The 25,093-nt window shown below is 39.2% G+C and overlaps 1 protein-coding gene across 9 annotated transcripts in view; it reads right to left on the minus strand.

The window, feature by feature from the left end:
- Positions 1-13,837, minus strand: part of SNX14 (sorting nexin 14) — a 66,967-nt gene extending 53,130 nt beyond the window's left edge. For all 9 annotated transcript variants that reach the window (XM_022552148.3, XM_022552123.3, XM_022552131.3 and 6 more), the window contains exon 1: positions 13,549-13,837. In XM_022552148.3, coding sequence (XP_022407856.1) covers positions 13,549-13,688 — 140 coding nt within the window. In that variant the 5' untranslated portion in view covers positions 13,689-13,837. The remainder of the gene's footprint in view (positions 1-13,548) is intronic.
- Positions 13,838-25,093: the final 11,256 nt, after the last annotated feature.

Below are 25,093 nucleotides of genomic sequence, written 5' to 3' on the forward strand. Positions count from 1 at the left end.
AAAAACTCTTTTCAGAGAAAGTTGTGTCTGTGGAAAACCTTAAAGAGTGAGTAGGAGAAAACCAACAGAAGAGGACAGGGTAGAGGAAGGAGGGACTGGGGAAGAGGCCGGGGAATTCAAACTGGAGAGAACTACGTAGGCTAAGATCTGAGCACAGTTCCAAGGAAGAAGTGGACTTGAGATGAATCTAGAAAAGCCAAGCTAAAGCCACATGACACAGTGTCATACAGTAAGCCATGTTAAGGTGTCTCGATACGGCCAGTCCTCACAGCGCACAGCTCTGACGTGCATACATTTCAGTTGCCAAGACTTTGTGAGACACCAGCCCCCCAAACATCACAGTTCAAATTCTAATTACCGCGTCACGGTCGTTAGCTGTGCAAACCATACAGTACAAACTTTGGTGCTAGGTCTTCAGGCCACAAATCACTATGTAGTGAGAAGAGAATGAAGCCAATCCACAGAGAGAAGCAGGAAAATCCAGGAGGGGAAGAAACTATTGGCAGTATTCCAAACCCTGGTTCTATGTGTCTCTGAGGCCCAGCTGCACTCCAGTTCTTTCTGCACTTACATAATCTTCCCATGATTCCCCTCTTTGCCAAACCTAGTGTGAGCTGAGTTTCTTTCATCTACCATCAAGAGTCCTGAGTGATGCCCAGGAGACAATGAAGAGTTTTAAGAAGATTTTAAGAATTTTTAAGAGTTTTAAGAAAAAGAGTAGTATCACCAGATGATCAGTAGACAGGCAGCAATATGGAGAATGGCCTAAACTGGAAACATGCAGGCTAATTAGAAAGCTGCTGAAGTAATTAATCTAGGAGAGTCTACAGATGGCCTGTACTAGGGAAGAGACTTAGAAATAAAAAGAAGCTGACTGTTCTGAGACATCTAGGAGGAAGAATTAAGGGGACTAAGTAGTTGATTAGATGCAAGGAGAAGGGAGAGATTAAAAATCAGTTCCCTTTGGACATGTTGAATTTCAGATATCTCAAGACATGTCAAGCAGAAATGTTCCATAACCAGCCAAATACTGGGTAGTTTAGATCTCTGCAGAGAATATGGGCCAAGGATAAAGGTTTGGAAATTACCAGCATAAAGATCACTGAAGTCATGGGAACGAATGACATGACCAGGGAAAAGCTGCAGAATGAAAAAAGAAGAGAACATAATACATTTAAGAAATAAGCAGAACAAGAGGAATCCGTAAAGGAATCTAGTAATTAGAAGAGTTGAGAAGACAACCGGGGGTCAAGTCAAAACGGCTGTCAAGATAAAAAAAAGAAAGAAAACATTTCAACAGGGATGAAGTAGTTAACATGATCAAATAGTTGTAAAATAAAGTGAGACAGACTGAGAAGTGTCCGTCAGTTTTAGCAACAAGAGAGCCACTGATGAACTAGGCAAAAGCAATTTTAGTAGAATGGTAAAGGACTGCAGTGGATTGAAGAGAGGTGCGGAAGTGGAAATGGTACATGTGGATAATTCTCTTTTTAAAGGAAAGAAGAGCTAAGGTGTTAGCTGGAGAGGGACCATGAGGAAAGGTGTTTAGAAAAACCTGATCATATTTAAATGTTAATAGGAGAGAAGGAGAAAAGAGAGGAAAATGTAGGAGAGAAAAGATAACTTGAGAGAATTATTTTCTCCTAGAGAAGATAGGAGTAGTTGGGATTCAGAGCCAAAACAGAAGAAATAGTTATAACAGGAAGAGATATCTCCTCCCCAATACCAGAGAGAAAGAACAGATTGATGAGAATGGAGTCAAACCTGTAGATTTCAAAACAGGAATTTATGATGGCCTTTAGGTGAAACAGGAGATGCTGAGAGTAAAGGGTGAAGGTGGCATGAACGGAAGTTCTAGAAGACTGGGGAAGTTCTGCAACAGCTGCTGGGAAGAAGTAAAGAGAAGGGTATCCTGGGGAACTGCCGAGCAGTACAGAGGCTGAAGAGTTAAATTTACAGGTGTGGGATCTTCTCTAGCAGCATTCAGTAAACAGGATATAAACACTAAAAAAAACAAGCAGCATCACTGATCCAAGATTTGGAGTTTGTCAGGTGAGTGGAATGTAAGGAAAGAGAGCCAAAAATACTGGCAATAGAGTGGCTGAAGTGACGGGCAATGGAATCTAAGCTAGACTGACTCCAAACCACATAGGAAAGTAAGTGACAACAGAAGAGGGACAATGGATAGGAAGAAGGCAGAGGAATCGGGAGGCTGAGGAAAGCAGGCTTTTCCGAATGAGAGAAGTAGGCACTGGTCAGCAAGTGGGAGGTTTGATTTTTAAGATTTCACAGGTAGAACACTTTCTGGTGATAACCAGGGCCACCATAGGGTGGTCCAAGTGGGAGACTGTACAGGAGTCACCTCGAGATAGACTAGCATATTTGATGGGCTACTTGCCCAAACACTGAAGTCACCTAGAATGATGGCAGAATTTAAAATGGAGAGAAAGTTTATAAACCAGAAGCTTATAGTACAAGTGACCTGGAGATCAGTGAGAAAACAGACAGATGGTATATGTTCCAAAGGAGTAAGAGACTTCTATTTCCTTGACAGAATAATTTGTACCAGACTTGCCTTCCTGCCATAAACAACTATAAAACTGAACAAAACATGTGCAGCAACTGCTTTTAGGCACTGGATAACAGGCAATACACAGCAACAGAATCTTTAAGAGAAGGGAAGCACACAAGTGAGTTCCACATTGATCCCAGTTCTTTGACTGGGGACAACTGCCCAAGTGCAGCATGGAATAGAAAAGGTTACAGAAGATATTGTGGAGATCTGGGATTTCAGAATTGGGGAATAAAGCACCAAGTAGTAAGAAGGTGAAGACAGATGATTAAAGATGCCTACGTATTATAGACAGTGACCAAGTAAGTGCAAAAGCTGTGAGACAAAGGCTGCACCACCCAACTACATGAAACTGCCTGGTCTCCAGGCTTCCAGGGCAATTCTACACTTGAGAAACATCCACTACATACCGATTATTAAATGCTCTCACTCGGCACTTAAAACATAAACATGATTACTATTCACTCAAAAAACTGCTATGGCTTAATGTTGCCTGCAGGATGAAACACAAACCCCTTAAACCTTTATGGTCCCTTTCAAGCTGACCCCAACCCACCTTTCTACTCTTATTTCTTCTCATTCCTTTATACAAAGCTTCACTCCAACCAATACCATAATTGACATCAAGTTTTAAAGAAACATTAAGTCTGGAAACTAACTCAATAGGTTATACAGGTATTCACAGAGGAAATTATGAAATTCATGTCCATAGCCACTTACTGAAAATCATTTTGAGCCGGAGAGATATGACTCAGAATTCAGAATTTTTAGGATTCTTGAACAGTTTTATAGCATGTATTTCATAAATAACATAATGTAATATGTTAATGAGGCCTGATACAGTACTCCATAATCAGATATTAATATTTCTGCAGCAAAACATATAAACAATAAATAAATAAATAAGTCAGAAATAAATACTATAAATAGTCTCAAGTCTATTGAGGTCAGGTTTTGTTAGTAAATGCCAAACTTATGGGAAAAGTTACTTCTTCAGAGTTTTTTGGATCTCAGAATTACAGATTAGGAATTGTAGACCTGTGCTTAGACTGAATGACAATAAACACTACATGCAATATGTATACTGCTATAACTAGGGCAAGCAATAACTAAGGCATTATTTAAGAAGGAAATCTATAGCATTAAATGCATTAATCCTGTTGTTCTCAACGAAGGGTGATCGCACTGCCCAGGGGACATGTGGCAGTATATGGAGACATTTTGATAGTCACAACTGCAGGGAGAGGGAGAAGGGGACTGTGGTACTTACATCACATGACTAGAGGCCAGGGCTCTGCTAAATATTTTACAGTGTACAGGACAGCCCCCCACAGCAAAGAATTATCTGACCCAAATTATCAACAGTGTTGAGGCTGAGAAACCTTGCATTAATCAGAGACAAAGAAATGCTGAAAACCATCAAGCTAAGCATTCAGAAGGCTGGGGGGAGAAATGCAAATCCAAACACATTAAAAGGAAGGAAACACTAAAGAGAAGAACGGAAATCAATAATGTAGACAATAATGATACGACAAAAAAGAAAATTAAGCTGGTTCTTTGGAAAAACTAATAAAATAAGCAAACCTCTAACTGGATACTACTGAAAGTTTTAGGGCACCAATAATTACTCTAAAAGCCAATAATTAAGAGAAAAGTGTAAGTATTTAACCCACTTTTCCAATTTGAGATGTACTTCATTGTAACTAAATACACCTAATGGAGGATGGAGTAAAGCAATTTTACACACACACGAATTTTTTTTTAATTATTATTTATGTATTTATCTATTTTTGGCTGTGTTGGGTCTTTGTTTCTGTGCAAGGGCTTTCTCCAGTTGCGGCAAGCGGGGGCTACTCTTCATCGCGGTGCGCGGACCTCTCACTATCGCGGCCTCTCTTGTTGCGGAGCACGGGCTCCAGACGCACAGGCTCAGTAGTTGTGGCTCACGGGCCTAGTTGCTCCACGGCATGTGGGATCTTCCCAGGCCAGGGCTCGAACCCGTGTCCCCTGCATTAGCAGGCAGATTCTCAACCACTGCGCCACCAGGGAAGCCCCACACAAGAATTTAAACTAAAAACTACAGAAGGAATGGAAGAATACAAAATCATCATGTTGCATCCTATAATGAAGCAACTGATTCAGGGAGTAAATAAACGGTGAAACCAAAGAGAAAGTTTGTTGGGCAGTTGTCACCACCTGAATCCACAAAGTGAGGCAACTCCATCTAATGTGGAGTTATCCTCTGATGTGATGTAATAGGATGTACACAGCATCAGTGAAGTACTCTTGCACCAAATAAATAAATAAATAAAAACAAATCTAAATCTAATTGAGCCTATAAACCTAACTCCCTGTCTACAAAAAATATAAAGGTGCAGGTGAGAGTAAAAACAGAAGACACCACAAGGAAACTATCAGCAAAACCCAAGGTGTGAACAAATGACTCAGTTTCTTCAACAACTCAATAGCAAGGAGGAAAAAAAGAGCGGGTGAGGAGGAATGTTCTAGATTAGGGTTGACAAACTATGGCTTATGCATAGCCCTCAAGCTAAGAAAGATTTTTACATTTTTAAAGGGCTCTTTTAAAAAATAATATGGGGGCCTTCCCTAGTGGCGCAGTGGTTAAGAATCCGCCCACTAACGCAGGGGACACGGGTTCAAACCCTGGTCCAGGAAGATTCCACATGCCATGGAGCAACTAAGCCCGTGAGCCACAACTACTGAAGCCCGCGCTCTAGAGCCTGTGCTCTGCAACAAGAGAAGCCACCGCAGTGAGAAGGCCACACACCACAATGAAGAGTAGCCCACTCTTGCTGCAACTAGAGAAACCCCATGCGCAGCAATGAAGACCCAACACAGCCAAAAATAAATAAATAAGTTTTAAAAATAATAATATGGGACAGAGACCTGATATAGCCCGCAAAGCCGAAAATATTTATTCTCTGACACTTTACGGAAAAAGTTTGCCAACTCCTCTTCTAGATTATAAGACATTTACAAAAGTTTAAGAAATGTATCAACTACATACAATGAGTGGACCTAGCTTAGATTCTGATTAGAACAAATGCACCACAAATTTTTTTTTATAATTTTTTTTAATTTTTATTTATTTTTGGCTGCGTTGGGTCTTTGTTGCTACGTGGGCTTTCTCAAGTTGCAGCAAGCGGGGGCTACTCTTCACTGCGGTGCGCGGGCTTCTCATTGCGGTGGCTTCTCTTGTTGCGGAGCACGGGCTCTAGGTGCGCGGGCTCCAGTAGTTGTGGCTCGTGGGCTCTATAACGCAGCTCAGTAGTTGTGGCGCATGGGCTTAGCTGCTCCGCAGCATGTGGAATCTTCCCGGACCAGGGCTTGAACCCATGTCCCCTGCATTGGCAGGCGGATTCTTAACCACTGCACCACCAGGGAAGCCCCTACAAATTTTTATATAATTAGGAAAATTTGATTATGGACTGGTTATTAGAAGACATTAAGAATTATTGTTAATTTTGTAAGGTTATGGTTTTGTGTAGAATAATTTACTTTTTAAGGGAGGAAGGTTAGACTTTTTTAAAACATTGATGGTTACTGAAGCTGAGTGATGGGTGCTTAGAGGTTCCTTGCACTCTCTTTTTTCTATATATGCTTGGAAATTTTCAAAACCAAAACGTTAAAAAGACAAGGTTTTAGCAAGACAGATGAGGAAATAAAAAAAAAAAAAGGATACAAATATACAATACAGAATGAAAAAGAAATAATCATAGCTATAACTGAAATGAAGAGTAAGACTATAAAAACTATAGGTATGCTCATAAATTAGATAACCTATATGATATAAATTTTTAGAAAAAGACAAAAATGCCAAAACTTAGGAAGTGAAGAACTTGAATAGACCAATTATCATTAGAGGAATTAAAATATAATCAGTGACCTGACTATTAAAAAAAAGACCCCTGGCCCAAATGGTTTTACCAAACTTTCATAAAACAGATAATCTCTCCTTTATACAGACTGCTTTCAGGCGGGAAAAAATGAGAAAAAGCTGCTAATTTTAAAGGATTAATATAATTTTAACTCCCCAGCCTGATAAAGATAATACAAGCAAATCATTAGGTCTATTTTACTTATGAATATAGATATGAAGTACTAAGTAAAATATTAGTTAACTAAAACTAGCAGTATATCATAAAATAAAGAATAATACCATAAGAAAGGCATATTTTTTAAACAGTTCAATATCTTTAATCTACACCATCATGAACTAAAGGAGAAAAAAATAAATCAAAACAATGAGGCCTCTTGACCTAACTACTAGTTTACAGGGAACACAGAGGGAAAAGAACATGCCCCAAAACAGTACAGGGATGCAATCAGCAAAAGCCAGACTGTGGAAAACTCTACAGAACAAATGGCCAGTTTCCTCAACAAATAAATTACAAGGTTAAAAAAGGGGATGGGGGAGGGAAGGCAACATTCAGATTAAAAGATCATATTTGTATCTTATTTAATTAACTGTGAAAAGCTGTTTATGAGTAAGATTCATTACGGATGGAGTAATGGATAGACAGACACACAATAAAGCATATAAAAATACAGTAAAATGTTTGAAAGCAAACTTATGGTGACCAAAAGGGAAACACGGGCGGAGGGATAACTCAGGAGCTTGGGATGAACATACACACAGTACTGTATATAAGATAGATAACCAACAAGGACCTACTGTATAGCACAGGGAACTCTACTCAATATTCTGTGATAACCTATATGAGAAAAGGATCTAAAAAAGAATGAATATATGTATATGTATAACTGAATCACTTTGCTGTACACCTGAAACTAGCACAACACTGTGAATCAACTATGCTCCAATAAAAAAAAATATGTAAAATGTTAATGTAAAATCGAGGCAAAACATAATTGGTCATTTACCGTAAATTTCAACATTGCTATATGTTTAAAACTGTTCATCATAAAATGTTGGAGGGTAAAGCTCTAACAAATTCAGGGAAATCTGAACACTGAATAGATATTTAAGGATGCTAAGAAATTAGTTTTTTTTTTAATGTGAAATGGTATTGTGGTTACGTAGAAAAAAAGCTCCCATCTATTAGAGATACATACTGAAATGTTTAATGTTTGCTGATAAAATATGTCATGTGGGATTTCCTTCAAAATAATTGGGGGAGGGGGTGATACTGGACTTTGAGCTGATCATTTTTGAAGCTGGGTGATAGGTATTTACAGGCTTCATTGTACTATTCTATTTTTATTTTGTGTTTTAAGTTTTCCATAATCAAGTTTTTAAATGAAAAAAAGCTATTAAAAGGACATCAGAGCAGATCTAAATGAATGGAGAAAGATTATGTTCATGGATGAAACCATTAAATACAGTTAACTCATCAATTCTATTGATAGAATATTTAATTGACAAATTAAATAAAAATTGTGCAAATTCTTTGCCCTCCTCACATCAAAAGCAGGAGCCTAATTTCTTTCCCCTTGAATAGAGGCTGGCCTTAATAACTCACTCCTAACCAAAAGAATGTGGCAGAAGTGAAGCTGCCTAACTGCCTAACTTCCAAGGATAGGTCATAAAAAAGATACAGCTTCCACCAGAATCTCTTTCTCAGGATACTCACCCTTGTAACCCAGCACCAGGCTGGGAAAAAAGCCACACGTGAAGGCCATATGTACATGTTCCGGCCTACAACCCAGCTGTATATAAAAACACACTACAAAACTATAATACTGTCATTAAAAAAAAATTTGGTACTGTTGTAGAAAGAGAAAAATAGACAAAAGAAACAGAACATAACAGTGAAAGACCCACTTAGTTTGGAAACAAAAACATTGTAGAGTCTGACTGGGTTCTAATCCTGGCTATGACACAATGCAAATTACTTAATCTCTCTGACTCTTGCTTGGGCCTCTATAATATGGGGTAATAATAATAACACCTAACTCATAGGGTTGTTATGATGATTAAATAAGTTCATAAAAGTACTTGGAAAAGCCTGTCTTAATACTAAGTTAAGGGACTTCCCTGGTGGCAGTGTGGTTAAGAATCCACGTGTCAGTGCAGGGGACATGGTTTGGAGCCCTGGTCTGGGAAGATCCCACATGCCACGGAGCAACATAAGGCCATGAGCCACAACTACTGAGCCTGCGCTCTAGAACCCATGAGGCACAACTATTGAGCCCAGGTACCACAACTACTGAAGCCCATGTGCCTAGAGCCCGTGCTCTGCAACAAGAGAAGCCACTGCAATGAGAAGCCCGCGCACCACAATGAAGAGTAGCCCCAGCTCACCGAAACCAGAGAAAGCCTGTGCACAGCAACAAAGACCCAACACAGCCAAAAGAATAAACAAATAAATAAATTTTTTTAAATACTAAGTTAAGTGTATGTAAGCCAGTTGTGGTAATCTGAAAAGTAATAAAGAAAATAATACTAAAACACATTAAGCAGGCTCCATATATAGAAGAAGGCTATATATACAGAAAAAAATCGCAATTTATAAAATAAAATTGCAAACTGCAGATAAAAGTGACTAGAATGTTAACAACAGTAGTCAACTCTGAATGGTAAATTTATGAGTGATTTTTTTTTTTATTTTTTTTTTATGAGTGATTTTTAACGTCGTCTTTATATTTCTATTTTCTGACTTCTTTACAGTTTATATGAGTCAATGTTATTTAGAAAGTTATCAATAATAAGTATTTTTTCTTAACAATGTCTTTTTAATGTAATTTTAAAAGTCTGGGCTTCTAAATCAGAACGATCTACATTAGAATCCCATTTTGCTACTATCTACGAGCCTGAGAAAGTTATTGAACAACTCTAGGCTTCAGTTTGTTTATTTGTAAAATGGGGCTAATCAATGAGCTACCACTATACACTCACTAAGATGGCTAAACTAAACCTATAAACCATATCAGACAGAACTGTAAAACATTTTTGGCAAGAGTAAAATTGGTATAACCACTTTGGAAAACTGTCTGGCAGTATCTACTTAAGTTAAACAAATGTATATACTATGATGAAGCATTTTCATTTATGGGTATATAAACCCAAAAGAAATAAGTACATATGTCTATCAAAAGAAATATATATTAGAATATTCACAGCAGCATTATTCATAATAGCCAAAGACTGTAAACAATTCGAATGCCTTTCAAAAGAATGGACAAAGTGTGGCATAGTCTCAATGGAATATGACACAATAACAAAAAAGAATAACTACTGATATATGCAACAATATGGATAAATCTCAAAAGGAGAGTTGAGAAAAAGGAACCAGATACAAGACCATATGATTCCATTAATATGAAGTGCAAAAACAACAAAACTGATACATGACAAGGAGAAGGTTATTGACAAGGGAGCCTACTAAGTTGCTAAAAATGTTTTACATCTTGATCTGAGTGGTGGTTACATGGGGAGCTATATTTTAAAATTCACAGAACTATACAATTACGTACGTGTTATACACTTTTCTGTAAGTTATATCTCATAAAAACAGTCACTGAGGCTAGTAACAGTACCTACTTCACAGTGTTGTGAGGATAAATAAGAAAAAATAACTGCTAACATTTAATAAGAGCACATGTGCTGAGCACCATTCTAAGCACTTTCCATGTGTTAACCCACTTAACTCATCAAAGTAACCGTATAATGTAGGTACTAGTATTATGCCCATTTTACAGATTACGGGACTGGGACAGATAAAAATTAGATTACTTATCCAAAGTCATATAACTAGTTAAAGGAGGAGTCAGAATAAAATTCTTACAATCAAGCTTCAGATTCAAAACTTTCAACCACATCAATAAATTGCCTCAATAATAAATTAAGGGGACCTCCCTGGTGGCAAAGTGGATAAGACTCCATGCTCCCAATGCAGGGGGCCCAGGTTCAATCCCTGGTCAGGGAACTAGATCCCACATGCATGCCGCAACTAAGGAACTGGTGAGCTGCAACTAAGGAGCCCACCTGCCACAACTAAGACCTGGCGCAGCCAAAAATAAATAAATATATTTTTTAAAAACCTCAATTACAGTTAAACGCTAGGGAAAAATCTATACAAATAATAATAATAATAAATGAAAACTCTTAACACAATAACTGAGCCAAACAAAGTACTCACAAAGTGTTATCTATTATAACTATTACCATTATTATTAGGATTAACTTAAAATGTTCCTAATTATAATATTCAAATATTCAATCCTATGACTGGCCAACAAATCTATATATAATTGTATCTATGCTCTTAATTTATCCCAACAATACTGCAAAGGTGATATCATAATTTGAAATATATAAAGTATGTTACTCTATTCTTCCCATAAATCAGTTACAATGGTCCAAAGGTTATATCCATTTATCTTTCCACAGATAAGATTCATAATTTTAATGCATATTGAAAGAAAATTTTATATGCTAAATAACACCTTGAGAGTTCTTTAGGAGTTAAAGTTTCAAGGCAACTAGAGAAAAAATTAATTTCAAAAAGAGTATTAGTCCGGGACTTCCCTGGTGGTGCAGTGGTTAAGAATCCGCCTGCCAATGCAGGGGACATGGGTTCGAACCCTGCTCCAGGAAGATCCCACATGCTGCAGAGCAACTAAGCCCATGCGCCACAACTACTGAAACCTGCACACTCTAAGGCCCACCTGCTGCAACTACTGAGCCCACACGCTGCAACTACTGAAGTCCACGTGCCTAGAGCCCGAGCTCCGCAACAAAAGAAGCCACCGCAATGAGAAGCCTGCGCACTGCAACTAAGAGTAGCCCCTGCTCACCGCAACTAGAGAAAGCCTGTGCAGCAATGAAGACCCAACACAGCCAAAAAAAAAAAAAAAAAAAAGAGTGTTAGTCTAAGTTTAACCATACTAACCAGGGGAGTTTCTGTTTGGTTGGGTTTTTTTGTGTGGTTTTTGTTTGGGTTTTGTTGTTGTTTTGTTGTTTTGTGTGTGTGTGTGTGTGTGGGTTTTGTGGGGTTTTTTGGAGGGGTTTTTTTTTGGCTCTACCAGGTGGCTTGTGGTATTTTTTTTAACTTTTTATTTTATATTGGCGTATAGTTGATTAACAATGTTGTGATAGTTTCAGGTGTACAGCAAAGTGATTCAGTTATACACATACATGTATCCACTCTTTTTCATATTCTTTCCCCATTTAGGTTGTTACATAGTATTGAGCAGAGTTCCCTGTGCTATACAGAAGGTCCCTGTTGGTTATCCATTTTAAATGTTGCAGTGGATCTTAATTCCCCGACCAAGGATCGAACCCAGGCCCCCAGCAGTGGAAGCACGGAGTCCTAACCACTGGACTGCCAGGGAATTCCCAACCAGGGGAGATTTTAAACTGAAAATTTCTTTTAAAGTCATTTCTAAAACTTAACTGGTGAAATGCCTGTACAGAAATCATTTGTTGAACATATGTACAAAGCATATCTTCTCATTTTTTTCTAGTTCCATAGTTATGCCCCCAATGTTTTCTGCATTATATACACATACATATATATTTTTAAATTTCTGAATAGATGTGCCATGTATGCGAAAACAATTTCATTCATAAATCCAACCTCAGAGATAACACTTATGTGTTATTTCCTTCTTTCTTTGCATAACACAAATACAGGGTACAGAGATCAGATGTTATACAGGCCTGATGCTATCCTATGACTCCTTAACAACATAGAACACTGGATGCTATGATTAAGTTGGAAATCTAGTTAAACCTGCTCCTACATAGTTGCCCTACTTTAGAGACCTAAACTGACCCGACTCCCAAAGAAGACAAGTAAGACTCCCTGGACAAAACTTAATAATCGTATAAAGTTTACATGTTTTTCAGACTAAACCTGTTAATCTGGCTTGAAATACCTTCCACATGACAAAGCAAGTAAGTACTTAATATTTTCCACTCTCTTAAGGATTCCACTTCTTCCATACTCTTACAATCAAACATCTTGCCATGACAATCAAAGTACATTTTCCAGTAATATCAATCGCTGTTTAAACCTAATATTATATAAACCCAGAGTCAACTAATAAGAAAGCAAAGAGGCCAGGGAAGAAACCCAACTTCAACACAGTCACAGGAAACGGTTACCTTAGAGCAAAATTAAACTACCAAATTTCTTGTGAATGCTTCCCCGTTCCTATCCTTGGGGATTAACTACTTCCAGATAAAGAGTAAGGATGGCTGCACGCTCGAAACATCAGAGGAAACAGCATGCAGATGCTGTCGCTGACAACTGTCTCAGATTTCTTTCCACCGAATGCAAATCTGAAGATAATTCTAAAGGAACATTTCTCCACTACTTCCTATATCATCGCTACCGTTTCTAGAAAATCTACCAGTCTATTTCAGGGGCAGAACCTTCCGTTTTCAAAATGTCAATTAGATTTACCAATTTTACTTTTCAGTCTTCCCTTTAAAACTATTCTAGAGATGATGGTACTATTTTGCTTTCTGACTTGGGTTCAGAAAATCTTTACGACCTTGCGCTGTAATCAACAACACTGAGGGAAAAGCCGTGATCGACTGTGATCTATATTGTGGGTGGCAGTGCGCGCGCGCGGTGAGAGCTAGGGGAGTGCGTCTAAACCTGCGACTGCGACAGGACCTTGCACCCTCCTCTATCAGCTGACCGTAACGCCCGGACAGATTTCATTCTGAAAAGCATCGTTGATGGAGGCCCAGGTTTTAAAAAATGGGTGAAAACAAGAGACGAATGGGGTCCGGGTGGCTGAGGAGGCGAGGCCTTGGGATAGGGGGTACTCGAGCCCAACCCCGCCCGCACTTCCGGGCTCCGGCGCCCAGCCCGGCTTCCCCGAGCCGCTCTCCCCTGAGGCCCCGCAGGCGGCCCCACGTCCCGCAGCTGCGCAGCCCGACGTTCTCCGCGCAGCGATGCAACGCGGCCTGCGTCCGCAGTTTCGGAGGAGAGCTGCCATCTGCCCCCCGCCCGGCTGGCTCGGCGCCGCCGCGTTACCTGTTGAGGAGCAGGGAGGCGGCGCTGAGGCAGAGCAGCAGGGAGCAGAACATCGGGTACTGGCGACAGATCTCGCGTCCTACGTCCAGCCGCAGACGCTGCTTCAGCTTCTCTCCCAACGTCCGCACCCAGGGCGCCATCTCCGTCGGCGTGGCTGAAGCTGCACTACAGACTGAGGCTGAGGTCGAGGCGACCCCCCATCAACCTCCCGCGTCTCCGCCCCCGGGCCGGGCAGCTGACCCAGACCGCCGGCGACCGGCGGACGGTCCGCCGGCTGCAGCTGCCCAAAGCCCCGCCCACGGGCTCCGCCGCGCCTGCGCGACCGCGCCCCCATCCGCCTGGGGTTCAGCCGTACGACGTGTCCGCCGTCACCCCGCGCAAAGCCTGTCGGTCCCGCTGCTCAGCCCCCGGGTAGGAGCCACGCGCCGGCCTCCGGTGGAGGGCCCCGTTCCCCAGCTACCGGCCCTTTTCGGAAATCGGGGGGAAGCTGCAGCACCCAGTAACCACCTGTATTGCGGAGGAAAGACAGAAGGTTGTGCCCGAGCACAGGAGAAACTGCAGCCGCCCGCAGCCGTCGGGCCCTGCCTGCGGGACTCCCTGAGCTCGCGGGCCGCTGGGGACTGTAGTCTTTGTGACGCGCCCCCCAGCACTCTCCACGCCTCCACTCCGTAAGCTCAGCTCTACGTGGGGACAGGTCCAAGGTTTGCATGACGCCCAAATGGGAGGAGGGGGGACACCTCTCAGTCCTTATTTTGCACGGGCCGCGCGTGGGTGAGTAAAACAACCCTGGAACACGGAAGAGTCCAACCCACCGGGACGCCAGCCCTGCGAGAAAGCATCTTTTACGTGCTCACGGGCGAGGCAGACCTCAGTTCACTACAGCCCCGCGGGCCTAACCAGAGCCCAGGTGTTTGGGTGAGGCAGCTTGAAAGGTTAGGTTGCATACCTCTTGTAGAGTGTCCTGCGGCTTTCGCTTTACTAAGGCATCACATTTCTAAATTTTAATTTCTGTATTCTCCGTTGCTTTGACAGATGCAGGAAGACAGTATCGTAATAATAAGTAAAATTTACTTAGGCGGCGCGCTAAGCACTTTCATTTAACCTTCACACATTCACCTCCGGATAGAGGTACTCTGGTTTTTCCTATTTTACAGCTAGATTACTGACATTACTGAGGGGGAGAGGTACTTGCTCAGAATCATATGCTAGCGAACCCTGGGTTGGAAGCCATTCTAACCCCAGAGCCGGTTCTCATGCTGTATCTCTTTTCTCTTTCTTAGTATCTTACCCTCCAAAGCGCGGAGACAGACAGACAGGTTCAGAAATGATTTTCTAAAAACGTAAAAACCATGGTGTATGGACAGTTTAATGACTATTTTCCCATGTTATTATTCCGAATACATGGATCATCTTTATGCATTATTTTCCTTCAGAATGTACCATCCTTTATTATTGCCATTTAATTTCATTGATATTATGATTATTCCCACCCTTGATCACAAATTATACACATTTCTAATAACTTCTTTAGGATCAACATCAGTACAATTGCTGGATCAAAGAGTAAGAACATGATACATACTGTCAAATTTCTTCCTAGAATGGTTAGCCAGTTCCACAATGGTATAAAAGTATCAATTTCACTGATCCTCATCGTTAGGTATTGTTTAAACTAACATCGCAAATATATTGTAGGATTACTCTGTAACAACATCATTGGAAAGCTTAGGGCTTTTTTTTTTTTTTTTTGAGGTACATAAACGTTTGTTTCACTTTTTCAACTTTTTTTTTTTTTAGTGTCTTTGAACTACGTATAACCCCTCGTTTATATGAACATTCTAGGGCTAAACTGAAGTATAAATAAAAGGTGTATGTTGAATTAATCTACATGCATCAAGTGCCTACTGTGGACTTGAGTACTTTATAATTGGGTAAGTTACTTTATTAAACTTGTTGGGAAGGTACATTGCCAATCTTTCTTTTTCTGTTTAAAAATTTTGCTTCTTGGGCTTCCCTGGTGGCGCAGTGGTTGAGAGTCCGCCTGCCGATGCAGGGGACACGGGTTCGTGCCCCAGTCGGGGAAGATCCCACATGCCGCGGAGCGGCTGGTCCCGTGAGCCATGGCCGCTGAGCCTGCGCGTCCGGAGCCTGTGCTCCACAATGGGAGAGGCCACAACAGTGAGAGGCCCGCGTACTGCAAAAAAAAAAAAAAAAAAATTTGCTTCTTTATAGGCTCATTCTGAAATTCCTGTTCAACTTTTCACTGAGAGCCAGTACATTTTAATGATAAAATGTTTTCTGTTCTTTCATATTAGACATCTTTACAACATCCAACTAAAACTCCTTTCCCATATGATTTTCTTTGAAGGGGCAATTAGAATAAGCTAACTAGACAATAGACCAATTTAAATTTTCATATTGCTCTTATGCTCAGAAAAGGAAAAAATAAACTTATGCTATAAGAAAATTTTACAAAATCCCCACCTAAAAGAAGAAAAAAATTCCTATTGATCCAACTTCATCTAATGAAATAAAATTTTTACTCCATCAAATGTTTTCTCTTTAAACTTATGGTCTGGTACCCACGTCAGAACTCATACACAGAGCTTGAATTTTTTTTTCCAACTTTTTATTAAAAGATACGAACTTCCTAGTGGGGATATGAGATATCCGTAATGAATCCTGGTTCTGAAATCAGCTTCACCTTCTACTGGCAAATTCTTTGAGCAAGGTTAACTTGATATATCTCAAACCTGGAATCCTCAACTCTAAAGTTACCTTCCTCAGAAGTTTTAAGGAAGATTAAATTGGGTGGAAAGTGCCTATTAAATGTCTTTGTACAATGCCTAATACAAAAAGTTTTATTTTATGGATTTATAAACATGACAAAAAAAGTCAATTAGCTTTATTTGGATTTCAACAACGTAAAATGACAATGACATGAAACCAAAGCTATGAGATACCTTACAGGAAACTGAGGTCCAAAGCGGTTTTTTTTTTCCAAAGCGGTTTTTATTGCCTGCCCTCAAGTGTTAGACCTGCACTGTGCAATACTGCAGCCACTAGCCAGTATCTGGCTATTGAGCACTTGAAATGTGGCTAGTTTGAATTGACATGTGTTATTAGTGTAACACACCATCAGATTTTGAAAGCTTAGCATGAAAACAAGAATATAAAGTATCTAAACTTTTAAAAGCTGATTACATGTTAAACAATATTTTGGAAATAATGGGCTAAAAATTAATCTCTTGTGTTTCTTATTTTTGTAATGTGGCAACTAGAAAATTTTGAATTACATATGTGGATTGTGCTATATTTCTACTAGATGGTGCTGCTCCAGACTAGTGTTAGCTGTGGAGGGGCCAGTACAACTTAATGTGTAGACTTTTTATAAATGCCACAATTATCACACATTTGCAGACTACAAAAAGTAAAAAATAGTTGATAACGCATTCATCTAAAGGGCTCATAAACACCAAACTACAATATCTCCATTATTTTAATGAATATTTATTAGCAAATAAGTATAAGGCACTGTACTAAATGCGGTGGTAGAACCAATGATTTAGGTGTTTTCTGACCTCCAAAGGCTTACAATCTAGTGAAGGAGACATGTCACACATGAAAAATAATGTGTCACACATGAAAAATAATATCATACAGGACATATTTATATATAAAGTCTGTAATAATAGAAGTCTTTTTTAATGACAGGTGAGGGGAAAGGGAAATTTTCAGCTGGTGAGGATCAGGAAAGTCCTCTGGGAAGACAATAATTTGAGCAGACTAGGATTTATCTCTTTGCTTTCACCTAATTTTCAGCAGTTATGCAGCACTAGGCAAAGTATTTAAAATGCTTCTACCTGATTAAACCTGATTCCCCCAACCCACCAACAAACTGCATAAATTGCTTTTTACATTGGTACAGGAATCTGAAAAGATGGTGTTGACTACCTGAATCCCAGTGATTGGGCCTACTTAACGCTGAGGACCCTGAATGTACACCAGGCTTTAACTGTCAAGGGCCAATGTCTGTGTGGCATATGTGTCAGGAAAAGGATAGAGGCATACTTACCCACTACCCCTTGGAGCCATTCAGTCCCTCCCTCTCACAGCTGCCTCCTGTAATATGGAGTATGCTTTCCTGTCACAGGTTTGGCATTTCTGAACCCCAGTTCCTCCGGCCCCCACACCCTCCGCCCCCGAGTCTCAAAGCATCAAGGTTCTTGTTTTACCTTTTGTGGCATTTGTAATGTTACTTTTACAGTCTTAATTTTACATTTCATAATACCCTCTTCTCCCCACAACCTATCCCTATGTATCAACTTCTGGACATAATAATACCTGTAACAGGAACCATTAAACTGCCTTTTATACTTCGAGAAATGTTCCTTTCCTTGATTTTCAAAAAAAGGAAACTCATTACAATGGAGACTGTACAATTCAAGGAGGAGCATTAAGGGATTTTTGGATGGGAGTGCAAGATGTTCAAAATGCAGTTACGATTTCCATATTTAACCCCCACTTTTTTGTGTGATCGTGAAGTAAAACTTCCAATGGTAAGATATGAAGAACTACAGCTTTACAGAACCAGTGGATCAAAGAGATACTCTCTGGATAAAAGCTGTTTGAGCATGAAATTCTGGGCGGTCTCATTTTATCTTAGCAACAAAAATGAAGCATTTAATGTTTGTCATCTTATTTCTAAGATATGTTGGAATAACCATCCTCTTAAACCTCACTTTGATGTTAACAGGTCATAACTTCAGAAAATATAAATTATTAACTGATTAGGAACTGAAAATATATCCACCTGCCTGTTGATAAATGTTAAAGATTGGAAAAGGCACTTATAATCTAATACTACTACTCTTTGTATAAGATGGCCAATGTCTTTCTCATCTAAAAAGTTTTTTTAAAGTTACATAGGGACTTCTCCGGTGGCGCAGTGGTTAAGAATCCACCTACCAATGTAGGGGACAGGGGTTCAATCCCTGGTCCGGGAAGATCCCACATGCCACGGAGAAACTAAGCCCATGTGCCACAACTAGTGAGCCTGTGCTCTAGAGCCCGCGAGCCACAACTACTGAGCCCACAAGCTGCAACTACTCAAGCCCGCATGCCCTAGAGACCGTGCACTGCAACTACTGAAGCCGAGGCGCCTAGAGCCCATGCTCCACAACAAGAGAAGCCACCGCAATGAGAAGCCTGTGCACCGCAATGAAGAGTAGTCCCCACTCTCCGCAACTAGAGAAAGCCCGCGTGCAGCAACGAAGACCCAACAAAGTCCAAAATAAAATTTAAAAAAAAGTTAAAGTTTTCCTTTAAATAAGTAAAGCATTCCACCTTATTTCTTATGTTTACTATAGACACAATAGCTTTCTTTCATAAAGGAAAAATGCTAACTATATTCAGATGTTTAAATACAGCTTTCAACTGATTTCAGTAACTCCTGAAAATATTTTGGAAAGTCTTTGCAGTCGTTCCTCTTACCTCTCAGTAGCTGTTTTCTAAAATACAAAAACAAAAGCACTTTGACATGGTACATATAAACCACCATACAGCTAGGTAGGGTTGGTTCAGAATTGTGAAGATCACTAATATCGGTACTTCAATTCCAGTTCTAGTAAGGTTGCTACCAAAATAGTTAAAATCAATTTTTATCTTCACTTTTAAAAAGAAACTTTCTGTATTTTGGTAAACTGATTCCAGTTATTAAACAATCAATCAAAAACAAACATTAAAAAAAACCCACAGAGCTTACCTGGTGGCGAAGTGGTTAAGAATCCGCCTGCCAATGCAGGGGTCACGGGTTCAAGCCCTAGTCCAGGAAGATCCCACGTGTCGTGGAGCAACGAAGCCCATGCGCCACAACTACTGAGCCCGCGCGCCTAGAGTCCGTGCTCCCAACAAGAGAAGCCACCGCAATGAGAAACCTGCGCACTGCAACTAAGAGTAGCCCCCGCTCGCCACAACTAGAGAAAGCCCATGCATAGCAACGATGACCCAACACAGCCAAAAATAAAACAAGAAAACCCCACAACTCAGTACAGTATATCTAAGTAGAAATATTTAATAAATTGGAAATTCTTACTAAAAAAAATTTTATTGGAAAATTGCCCTTGTATATTGAAAGACAGTTACCATTTAAATTTAGGGTTTTTAGCTCAGATGAACACATCTAAAACAGTCTGAATTTTGAGCACTATCAGAAAGTCATATGGCCTATACTCTTCAATTTTGTAAAAACAGTTCAAGATATATACTTACTTATTCAATATAATTAAGAACTATCCCAGATGTTCACTGAGCATTTCTATCACTTCTATTTTCAGTTTATATATATATATATATATATATATATATATGTAATTTAAAAGATTAGCTCACGTTCAGTTCTTTATATTTCTTGAGACTAAGAAAGCTTCTCCAAGAATGCCCACAGAAACATTGGTGGTAGGATTGGAGCAATTTTTGTAAAGCTTCAGAGTTAAGAGACAACAAATAGCCCTACCTAAACAGTCCTTTTCATGAACTGGATTTTCAAATGTTGATAACACATCACGTATTATCCCTAAATTAGTTTAAGCCTACTTACATATTCAGTCTCTGCCGAGTTTCATAGCTTTCTTCCCACTGTGTAAAGCAGCATATGAAGCTGTTACTGATCACAGTAGAGGATGGGAAATTGTAATTACCACATACACTGTTGACAGAAAATGAATTTGAAGGGTAGCAGCAATAATGAATATAATTTATTGTCTTAAATATAATATTATTAATTTAAATGTTTCTGAAGATTCTTCTTGCAATTACAAAGCATAGAGATACCAGATTTTCAAATATTGCCAAATATTTTAAAACCATGGTTTTGCTCCTAAAGTTACCTTTAATCAGAGGTTAGTAGATTTGGGGTTTTGACTCATACATAAATAGCTATGTTACAAACCTGCACAATAAAGGAAAAACACATCAGCTAACAGCCTTATATAAACTCCAGAAAGCCAGGACTTTTGATGTTCCCCTAACTGTACATGTTCCTCAGGGATACTTTGTTGATCATCACTTTAACGCACATACAGCAAGGAGACTTTACTATTTTCGCTGAAGAGGATTTTTGAGAGCTTGGCTTGGAAGGGTGGGTTGGGGACACACACTAATAAGACACCAGAAATGTGAAGTGAGCCAAAGAAAGACCAGGCCAGCAGTTTGCTTACAGGCAATACCAATGGAAGGTTAAGGTGAGAAGGATGAGCTCAGACCAAATTATAAAATTATAAATTACATATATGGCTTGCATTTTATTCTTACTAGACAGTGCTATTGTAGACATAGATATGGAGAGCCATTATAATGTGCCACTTACAAATCTGGAACCACTTAAGATCTTTGTAAATATAAAGTTCAGCCAGACCTGACCTGAACTTCTCAAAGGGTACAGTAGGACTTGGATAGAGAGGATTTTTAGGCCTATTCAGTAAGTCATCAAGTGTAACTGGATGTGATAAATTAACAGCATATAATCACTGACAGAGCAAAGCACTCTAACATGTACAGCAAAGAGCTGGAATGGCAAACCTGCACATAACAGATCAAGCCCTGACATTAAAGCAGGAGTCCACACAGATGTGACACGAAGCTGGAAATACAGTTGAGATCAAGGAGACAAGTATAGAAGAAAAACGGGAAATAAGAACAGATAAGAACAGGATAGAGAATATTAAGATAACCAGCAAAATAGCAAGGAAAATTTTCAAGCAGAGTGATTCAATGCCTCAGAGAAGTTAAAGCTTTTCTCGCAGATTATGGGATCTTAATTCCCTGACCAGGGATCAAACCCGGGCCCCGGCAGTGAAAACGCCAAGTCCTAACCACTGGACCGCCAGGAAATTCCCTAAAGCTTTAAAAAAATATAACTTTCATATCAGCCTACTGGTATCCTGTGAACAGTTCTTGAAAACAGAGGGGAGAAGAAAATCAACTTAAAAGGGGCATCATTGCAAAATCACCACGCTACCTAGGAAAAGGTGCAATAATATGCTTTATCCTGATAATGAAATACATGGTGTTTCAACTTAAAGACAGTTTACTAGGGACGGAGAGGAAGAGATTGCTGGTGCTTAGGAGAACACTTACACTCTATAATTTTTAGAAAATATTTGAATTATTATTAAAGCAAATTTGGGAGGCTGGTTTAGCAGTTAACCTGTCTTTTATTTCCTGATCAGGTTAATATATTTATTAGCTTTACACTAAATGAGTTTTGCCTAGAATTTCAGAACAGAGAGACCGAAGTAAATGAACACTAATTCTAAAACCTAAAAAACATACTAGCACAAAAGTAGATCCATATGGCTAATTTTAATTGACATCTTACACAGGTTGACTCTTAACTAGTACAACATTAACACACTAATTTAGGGAACTTGGAAATAACTTGAATAATGCTCTGTGAAGAGTTGAGAGTTTTATTACTCAGAATATATGGCTTTGAGAAAGGTTTGTCTTACCACTCTCTCCCTCAAATAGTAACTAAGTATCACAAAAATAATGTACCAGGAAATGTTCATAATATGTAAGGTATTACAGGGCAAATGAACAGTAATGTAACATTTCCTGCATTTTGTAAAACTAGGTCTTCACAACAAAAGTATGAATGAAATAAAGCAAAAAACTATCTAGGCAGAATTTTTTTTTTATTTTTTGGCTGCACCACACATGGGATCTCAGTTCCCCAACCAGGGATTGAACCTGTGCCACCTGCATTGGAAGCGAGCAGTTTTAACCACTAGACCACCAGGGAGGTCCCAGAATTTTTTTTTTTTAACACAAGCTGTATCTCATAGAATGCTGAAAGCTAGAAAAATATCACAGTCTAATAGCATCTCTTTTTTACAGGAAAGTAAACTCAGGACCAAAGAGGTTATATTTGTGTTTGCTCAGTTCCTTTTATTAAATGTCTCAATGATTAAGAAAAAAATAATTTTGTTTTTCACCTGAAACTATTGGGGAAATAAGAGGGAGTATCTAAGTCATTGAAATTGTGAGACTACATCAACTCACAGTCTCTTGCTTTAGCAACCTGTACTTTTCTAAGTTTATATGAAAAGTGAATATAAACAGGCTACATCAGGCTTATTAGAATGGGAAAGCCCTATAAATACAAGAGATTAGTGTGTCTTATGTCCGTCAATTTTAATTGAAACAGTCTAGGTACACTAGTTGAAACTAGTTAAAAACTTAGGCAAGATTTTTGGTACCAAAAACCTCGAAAGTCAGTTTCTCCCTTGATATCAACTAATTAATATTTACTATCATAAAACCTGTTAAAAATGGTTTTAAGGGAGGAGTTCCCTGATGGTCCAGTGGTTAGGACTCAGCGCTTTCACTGCCATGGCCCGAGTTCAATCCCTGGTCGGGGAACTGAGATCCTGCAAGTCACACAGTGCAGCCAAAAAAATAAATGGTTTTCATACCTGGAAGAGGTCCTTAAGGATAGGCAAAACGATCTAAAATGTTTGAATTGCCATACTTAGATGGAAATGTTTTTTTAAGGATTTAGACCCTCTAATCAGCAAAGACAGAGCATATGACAAAAGTATAAAAGAATAGATTCCACAAGTAGGTTAACATGGACCCTCACCAAATCCCAGAACAACAAATCTGGAAAAGGTAGGTTTGAGACCCCTACCAAAATAAGGAATGTAGTCTCATTAACTACTAAAAGAAAATACATGAAGGTATGCTGTATTAAATGTAACTGGACAAAGAAAAAAAAAGAAAAAAAAAAAAAAAGGAAATGGGAGTTCCCTGGTAGTCTAGGGATTTTTGGTGCTTTCACTGCCCTGGCCCGGGATCAATCCCTGGTCAGGGAACCAAGATCCCACAAGCCACACAGTGTGGCCAAAAAAAAAGGATAAACCAAAATACTGCTCAATGGTTTCCTCTAAGATTCAGAAATTGTATGCTAAAATAAAATCTATCGTACTATTCCCAAAAAAAGGGCTTTCAAAATAATCTGCTTTGCTCAGTCAAGAATGCCACTAAGTTTGCATCCTTAGTCACAAAATGTCTTCTATATACCCATTAGCATGCTAGGTGCTGTTCTCTTTTCAAGTAAGATTTATTCCAACTTTTTTGTAGACAATTTATTTTAAATGAGCTGTCACGTGATTATACAGAGATTAAGGTGGTTTCTTCTAAGATAGTGTACACCATACTGTTGTATTTTACTACTCAGTTCTATTTTTAAACTATCACTTTTTATATTAATTTGCACAAATTAGTACAAAAGATGAAGAACTGAGGCTATGTTCATTTTGCAACCAGAGAACTGCAGGAAAAAGAGCCATTTTTCATGGGAGGGATGAGTGACTTCCGGAAAAGGCAAAACCTCTGGCTAGCAAGAGTGGAAAGGGAAGAAATTTAGGTGCCTGAGGGTTGCAGACCTGCTTTCAGGGTCTACCCACCTCCTCAAAGCAAATAACTCGCCCGCCTAGGAGGAGTCAGTGTTCCTACAATTGAGCACTCTGCTTCCTGGCACTGGAGGGGTAAGCTTGCCTGCCTACCTGCCTGCCTGCCCTCAAGGAAATGATAATAAAGCCTGTTAGTCCTTGTGTTCTCACACACACACAGACACACACAACTTACAGTCACCTGTCTCAGTGGATAGGCCCAGGAACACCAGACCACTTTGATCTTTCTTTCATAAATATGAAAAAAACAGAATCACCAAACATTTGAGAAAAAAATGAAAAGCACTGAAAGTAGATAACCAAAGTGAAGTATTTCAATGCATTCTTTAAGAAACTGGTTATCTTTTTAAAAACTGACAGAATTCAAGAGTGAGCAAGACAGTCCATACATAATATGAGCCCACTCTACTGCTAAAATTTAAAATCAATATATGCCCCAGAAGAAAAAAAGTGACAGAAAAGTAAAGATAGTTAACAGGAATTGGGAAATGAAGGAAAAGAAAGTATTGAGTGTGCTGTTTCCCCATATAGTGAAGAGCAAACAGGTACTAGGTGTAGTTGAGGTAATCGACTGAACTTAAAACAATTCAGAAAAAAAAGGACTAGAGTAAGCCAAATGTCTCACAAGGGGTAAAAAAAAAAATACTGCTTAAACTTAGTAATTAAAAGATATGAGGTTAACTACAATCAGAACTAAACAGAGTCATTCATCTCTGTTAACTGACTAGGGTGTGAGCAGAGAAGTAGACTTTCACATCCTGTGTTCTATCTTGTTTTCCAGGTATAAGTCTTTTAAATTTTCTTTAAAGTACTATCAAGTTAAAATATCAACTAAACATATTTAAGTATAAATACCACCTTTATCCATCAATACTCAAACAAGTAGGTATATATACTGTAGTGAGAAAATCCTTAAATTCAGAGCCTCCCTTCTCAAGTGATTTAACTTCAACCAGCAACCAACTGTAAGGTACCTATTAAGGCTATTCATATGGATGCAACCATGGCTTTATTTTAAAATAAGTATGGATTACGCTTAGAAATAGCTGTTCACAAGACGTTAATGTATA

Source organism: Delphinapterus leucas, chromosome 12 (assembly GCF_059928025.1).
Source record: "Delphinapterus leucas isolate spDelLeu-1000000601 "Yukka" chromosome 12, BTC_Dleu_Yukka2, whole genome shotgun sequence".
NCBI lineage: Eukaryota > Metazoa > Chordata > Mammalia > Artiodactyla > Monodontidae > Delphinapterus > Delphinapterus leucas.